The sequence below is a fragment of the Microcaecilia unicolor genome, chromosome 14, assembly GCF_901765095.1.
Source record: "Microcaecilia unicolor chromosome 14, aMicUni1.1, whole genome shotgun sequence".
Lineage (NCBI taxonomy): Eukaryota > Metazoa > Chordata > Amphibia > Gymnophiona > Siphonopidae > Microcaecilia > Microcaecilia unicolor.
Window position 1 is genome coordinate 46,741,859 of NC_044044.1, and position 7,321 is coordinate 46,749,179.

The 7,321-nt window shown below is 43.9% G+C and overlaps 1 protein-coding gene across 1 annotated transcript in view; it reads left to right on the forward strand.

Annotated features, from left to right (window-relative positions):
* The window catches only part of PRCC (proline rich mitotic checkpoint control factor), a 36,845-nt gene extending 32,485 nt beyond the window's left edge, over positions 1-4,360 (forward strand). Inside the window, exons 5-7 of the mRNA XM_030186890.1 lie at positions 1,444-1,587; positions 2,637-2,702; positions 3,721-4,360. Coding sequence (XP_030042750.1) covers positions 1,444-1,587; positions 2,637-2,702; positions 3,721-3,807 — 297 coding nt within the window. The 3' untranslated portion in view covers positions 3,808-4,360. The remainder of the gene's footprint in view (positions 1-1,443; positions 1,588-2,636; positions 2,703-3,720) is intronic.
* Positions 4,361-7,321: the final 2,961 nt, after the last annotated feature.

Here is a 7,321-nt window from a genome sequence, read left to right on the forward strand (position 1 = left end):
TGTATCATATCTCCCCTGTTTCTCCTTTCCTCCAGGGTACACAAACCACTAGGATTCTTAGTCAGTCCAGGACAAATGGAGCTAATAAATGAATTGATTTATTATCATAAGTTTAGAACAGTGAATGGATAAATAGGGTGTAATTAGCAGACAACAGGTAAATTAAACAGGAATCAATATTAAACTAATAAATGCGTATTCACTACCTGAGTAGTACCTGGGGAGTTCAGGAAAATTAACTGCTCATAATCTTTGAACAGTGTCTCAGTATAGAGGTCTGTACCTTCCACACTCCCACTCTGAGACTAAAGTTTTCAGCAGATTGAATCAGAGCCCAGAGCATAAACACTAACCAACTAGTGCAGATTACTTCTCAGCTTAGGCAGGAAGAAGAAACCGTCACTTCTATAACAACTTGACAAAGGACAGACATCTGCTGGCTAAACAAGGGAAATGCACATCATAAAAAATAGCAATACAATTTACAAGCAGGAAAATTCCCTGTTTTGCCACAAGTGCCTTTAATGTCAAGACTCTGGTGTTGATTGACGTGAAGGCAAGCATTTGAAGGTTGGGAGGGAAAACGCATCTACTTGCACAGCTGAAGTGACTGCATAGCGCTAAACAGGCAAGGTCCAGGCACCATTTGCTCCTCTCCGATGGCATGTTGCAATGATGAGCATCTGAGTTCAGTTCCCAGGTGAGGGCTCCCTGTTTCCGGGGCATATATTCATGACACGATACATAAATGAACTACTTTCATTTTTGATCATATGCGCATGTCGTTCTTGAGGAAATGCACACTTGCACAGGTTGGTAAAATACTTTGTTGTCAATTTTGCACTATGTCGAGGAACAAGGGAGCGGGCAGCTGGGTGCCAGTTTGAATTGACTCAGACTTAGGGGGCCTTGTATGATGCTGTAGCATTTACAGAAACAGTGTTTGCCAGTCAGTCGGAAGGATTTTTTTAGAGGGTGTGCTGAAGACGGGGCACAATCGGATCAATCCAAGTTTTTATGAAGGGTATAAAAATGCACCAGCAGAACCCATCATTTTAGAGTCTTTGTAAGATATTGTCTGAGCAGTAAGACCACATTTACGTAGTACATCTGTCAGGTCATGGAAGCTCCACACTATATGTGAGCTGAATTCCCGTAGGTAAAGCGTTCAGGTCAGTAAGCGAGGTTTTCCAGTATTGACACATAATAGAACTGTATCTTGCGACTTGCCTCTCAGCAGCGGTTACACCAGATGAGTCGTTGATTTAGAGCCTTAATGGGGATGGGGGGGGGGGGGGGGTTATGATCATCAGTTGAAAGGGTTAGTACTGGTAACCCAAAGAAGGCCTTCAGCATTGAGGTAAATTACTGGGTACCATCTCCAGAACTGAAATGCAAGTGGCTGTGTGTTGAAACCCCTGTTTTCTGTTTTGTGTTCTAAAGTTTAAACGCCTCCAAGGAAAGCGAAACCGAGGGCGGGAAGAGATCAACTTTGTGGAGATCAAAGGGGACGATCAGCTGAGTGGGACTCAGCAGTGGCTCACCAAATCTCTGACGGAAGAGAAGAGCATGAAATCCTTCAGCAAGGTACCAGAGGTGGCAGGCCTGCCAGCGTATCTGCCTTAATCTTGAGACTCTTGCATCTTCAGTCTTGATTTTTTTTATTTAAAAAAAGAAAATAAAATTTGGAGGAGGGGTTGGGGGCAGATGGGGCCCTTCTACGAGAGAGTTTAGAGAAGTATGTTCACCCGGAGAGGCTGCTTTGGGTCTCCTTGTGCAAATGACTTATATTCTTGTATTCCCACTTCAGTAGTGAGCTCCTGTGGAAAGTGATATATCTTTATGCATTCTGTTGCACAGTGTGTGCAAGTGTTAATATCACTAATAGTATTTGAAAGGAGCTTACGAAGTAGAATCTTTCAGGTTCTGGATACTCGGTGCACCCTCTGCATGTCCTTTGTGTCCGGACACCGCAGAGAGTCAGGCTGCAGCTCCTTCCATCCCCTCCATTGATGTTTGATGACTGGACAGCAGGGGGCACTATGAGAGAGCTCCGCCCTAGATTCTACATGCACTCCCCCAGATTCTATATAGGCGACGCAAATTTGGATTCGGAGCCCAGATGCACGTGTAAACTAATCAGTTGGGTGCTAATAACCGATTACTGGTGTTGGTCGGAGTTAATTGGCACTTATTTGGATTTCCGTGCTCATCTGCCCATGCGCTTGCCCTAAGGGTCTTGTGCTCAACCCAAAAGGGGGCATGGGTGGGTCAGGGATGTTCCAAATATTGAGACACATTATAATAAAAAAACTGGGATTATGCACCCAACTTGGGTGCCAGGATTTATGCCATGTTTCAGCAGGTGTAAGTCATGGAGCACTTAGCACAGATTTTTTGTGGCTCCTAAATTTGAGCGCCATTTGCAGAATCTGGCTAGAACGGAAGTCTCCCCTCCCCCCCCCAGCAATGCACAGCACTGCCTCTGGACCACGGGGCTATATAATAAACTTTAAATGTGCCCATTGTTAGTTACAGTTTTCCTAGTATGAAAGATTCCTTACTGAGGGTAAACTGCTTTGTTTATATATTGAGTGTCTTGACTGGTCAATATAGAATCTTTCTTTCACCCTTAGAAAAAAGGTGAACAGCCCACAGGGCAGCAGAGGAGAAAGCACCAGCTCACGTACCTGATTCACCAGGTGAGGAGCATCTGACTGCACCGGCACACCCTCTTCCAGCTCTTGGGTTTTGCTTCCTTCCCTCTCACCACACCCGTCACCTCCTTCCTACCCAAGCCAGGTTCCAGTGGGAATGGAATGCAGTCTGTTTGGTGAGGAGAAGCTGACACATCACGGACATGTCCAGACTCTTTCCCTAGGCATCACAAACATACACGGAACCATTCCCTGTCAGAGTGTTGAGTACCGCAGGGTGCAGTAGAATCGGATCTGCATAGTGCAAGGGGGGGGAGGGGAGTTGGGAAGTGGGTGCACTGCCTTTCACTGTGGGAAAGAAGAGTAAGATGGCTGACTGCATCTGCCTGAATTGCAGGACGATGAATGAGAAAGTCGCTGTGCTTTGAGCATTCAGTCCGAAAATTGCTCTGTTTCCCAATGGGAAGAAAGGGGAATGAAACAAAAACAACGTGCTTGCTGTTCTCTTCCCTCAATTAACCCTGTCAGTCCATGAGGTGGCAGACTTTCCTATGAGGGAAAAATGTTCTGTTAATGTGGGCTTTTTTGGAGGGGGGAGGGATTGTTTGCTCTTCATCTTCTTCAGCACCTGTCGCTCAGAACTTGCCCCAATCGAGTTCGTTGTGACTTTTTTTCTTTTTGCTTTTTAATGCCCCTCTCCACACCCCCACCACCACCATTCACCCATTTCCCACTGTAGCTGTTGAAGCAGCAACTCTTGGTTGGCTGGTGGGCACAGACTACAACTCCATTTGCAGGAGATGTATGCGCCTGGGTTGCCCTTGTACGGTTATTGTTGTTCAGTAATAACCCTAGAAGTCGTGAACCCTGCATTCACAACAACTTCTTCAGTCCTTTCAGCCTGTTGAGCGAACGACATATTCATAAATTCCTCCCAGATCCCCTGCAGGGCAGCACAGGCACTAGGCCATTAGGCCAGTATTTGACTGCCACTTTAATATATAGTCATAGCCCTTGGGGAGATAAAATTATAACCCGCTGGTATTATTCTTCTGTGCTTTAGGCAAAAGAGCGAGAGCTGGAATTGAAGAACACCTGGTCTGACAACAAACTGAGCCGGCGCCAGACCCAAGCGAAGTATGGATTTTAACAAGAAGCCAGTAGGCATCGTGAACCCTTCCCCTGCTCCATCCAGGCCTACGTGGCTCTTGTCAAGCAGTGAGCGCATCAAGGAACATTTCAATGTCTCTGCAGGTTGCACAGAGGACATCCTGAGCCAGGCAAACCATTTCCTCAATCTCCTGGTCATGCAGCGTTCGAGTAGTCATTGTGGAAAGCCAGTAGCCACTGTGAAAACCTTTTGGGGTTTATTCTTTTTTTTGCTTTGCTTATTTTTTTTTTTTTTTTTAATGCCGAAGAAGGTTTAAAGTACAAAACTCTGTTTCAGACATTGAGAAGTGCAAGTTTATAACTGACAAAACTTTCTGAGAATGACCAGATTAACCCTGGGGGTTTTCACTACTCAGAAATACTGTCTACCAATTTTATTCCGGATTTCTGGTGTTGTCGTAAAGCCTATTACAAAAAAAAAAAAAAAAATCTCGCGCTCTCCCCTAGGAGACGCTACCTTCCACGGTTGAAGCGGCTGTTCCTTTCTTCTTTATGATCCTATAGCAATCAGTTTTTGATTAAAAAGAAAAAAGAAAGCCACAAAAGTGAAAAACTTTCAACAAATTTTTTTCGTACCTAGTCCATGACTTTTTCTTTTCTTGTAAGTAAGCTCATTAAGGATTGTATATCTCTAAGCTTATTCCAGTCAACTCAGCGTCGTCCGCTATCGGTCGGTAAAGGAATACCCGGCCTTAACTGGGAGATAAAGATAACTGGGGAGGGCAATGGCAAACCACCCCACAGATAGTGTGCCAAGAAGCTTCCACAACTCATTGACGAGTTGGTACTTGTGTACAGGGGGCGACCTTTACCTAAGCTTATTCTGATATTATTTGGTTCTTTTTTTTTTTTATAAAGCCATTATTAGTTGAACAGTGAGTAGAAAGGATAGCGAGCAGCTGGTGAATGTAATTATAGCCTATACAAAATACTGCAGTATTCCTGAAAGCTGGAAGGATGGAGGCAGAACTAGAGTATCCAGATTTCTTGTGTTCATTTCCTGCATGGGTGTGACATTACCTCAGGAACACCCCACGGGCCATTTCACTCGGGGGTAAATATTCAGCTGATTGCCACCGGCGTTTGTCCCATCTAACACATGGCCGGTTAAGTCGATATTTAAAACTTAACAGGCCATGAGTTGCCGCATATAGATAGGACTGTGTTTTATGCGGTTACCCTGGCTGGTTAAGTACTGAATATCAGCACTTGTGCTGGCTCCGCCCCCAAAATAACCGGTTTTCGCTTAGCTGCAGTTTTTACAAGCAATAGAAAAGCCCTGCACTGACTTGTGAAATAAGTTCAAAAATATTAAAGTTGTGGAAATTATCCCGCAGACCTCAGCAGTGACTTGTTTCACAGTGGGTCACTGCCCAGTGGTTCACTATAATCATCATCGATCTTCCAACTTTAATAAATTCTTAGAAACTTTTCGTAATTTTATAGATTTTTTTTTTTTTTTTTTAATTTTTAACAAGAATCTTTATTAAAGGAATCGACATAGTACAATCGAAATCTTGACTTCTTCATATATTCTCAATAACATTTCTTGTAACATTTAAACCTTTTTATTATATATTTCCCCCTTCAGAACAACCCCTCCCCATCACCCTCCCCCCCTTCTCTTTCCATTTGTCATCTATAAGGAAAAATTGTAACCCCCATGTCTATGCTAATGAATTTTTTACAGGTGCCCAAATTTTTTCCCATTTTGCTAGAGATAATTTTATAGTTTTTAATTTTTAAGAAGTAAAAGCTGCTTAGCTTTGTTAGCAGATTACAGTCAAATCTGCTAACGAAAAAACCTCCCAAAGTGACAGTTATAGTGAGCCACTGGGCAGTGACCCAGTGTGAAATGAGTCACTGCTGAGGTCTCCGGGATAATTTCCACAACTTTTATATTTTTGAACTTATTTCACAAGCCATTGCAGGGCTTTTCTATTGCTTGGATTGATTGCCCCCCCCCCCCCCCTCCCTGTTAAAGTTTGACTACCTAAATTAACTGTTAATTTTCAGCAGTGAAAATTAGCAGATAGCCCTGAACAAGTGATTTAACTGGTCAGCTGCCGTTTCAGCTGGTTAAATCATTTTAAATATTGAGCAGCAGATGTACATTGTGCAGGACAAAATGAAAGGTTGTGCTTATAAGAGTCCAGTGCTGGTGGGAGAGCGGAACAGACGGCTCTGGGGTTTGACATCATCATCTTGTCTGTATAGCACAGACAGCAGGAGTGAAAGTTTCCAACGCACTCACATAAGCAGGTATGTAATATGCACGTAGACATCAGGGCCAGCACAGGCAGCAGCAGTGTAAGGTATACCCATAATGCAGGGCTTCCTTCTATTTATTTATCGCGTTTTTACCCCACTTTTTCCCACAGAACGCGGGCTCAAAGTGGCTTCCAGTAGACTGAAAAGGCTAGCGCCAATCCAGTGGTTATACAAATACAATATTTAAATAGACCAATAACTAAAATAGAGCGAGAAAGAGAGTAGAAACGAAGGAGACTAAAATGGTCAATGTAAAGCTGCGAAAGAGCAATGGATTTCATGTGAGAGCCAAGACTGAGCTCCAAAGGATGAGAAGGTGTTGACTTGTTGCGACAAAACACGGTAGATAATCTGTACTCTACATCCGTCCACCCCGTCCTCCAAGACAGGCCTTCTATGCACAGGCAGTGGTCCAAGCTACGCTCACAGCCCAGAAACAGACTACAAAATGACAGAAAGCCGAAGCGGCTTTTCCAGTCTGCCCTGTCGGTGCTATCATTGCTATAAGGATATAACCTGGGTGCCAGTCAGAGTTCATTATCGTTTATTAAATTTTGCTATACCGCCAAATCATAAACAGATCAAGGCAGGTTAACAAAGCATGAAATAAAACACAGAAAAGTAAGGAAGTAGAGGATCTGATGGAAAAGCTCCCAGACAATCAACAGAAAGAAACATGCTTTTCCTCAAGTACCTCATCTCCCGATGATCATCTGTCTTGAATCCCCCAAAACATTTGTTTTTCAACGTTATCCTAAATTTCTTATAAAATGCTTCAGCTCACAAAAAAAGAGGGAGCTGATTCCACAGGGCTGGGCAAGCCAAAACACAAATCCAGTAGCACATGCAGCCATCGGAAGAGCCATGGCTGGAGTAGGGCCAGCCACCTTTGGCCAGTCAAGGAGCTAAGTGCTCTCCCAGGCACATAAGAAGAAATCAACGCTGCCAAATAGGGTGGGGTCCTCGCATGGAATGTGACTGCTTGTGTCTGTTTTACTCATCCGTACAATCAGATAAATATAAAAATGGCAGTGTGATCCTCTCTCAAATATTCAGCCTCCTACCAGCACAGTCTGTCGACCAGACCTGGCTCTACAAGCACTAGGACTTACAGCTGCCAAACAGACCCAACTTAGTGGCACTGCCGCCCAAATCTGTGATTTCCCAGGGCCTGATCTTCAGCTGCTTCAGTCTGTGTTTAAAGTTAACTGCTGGCACCGTAC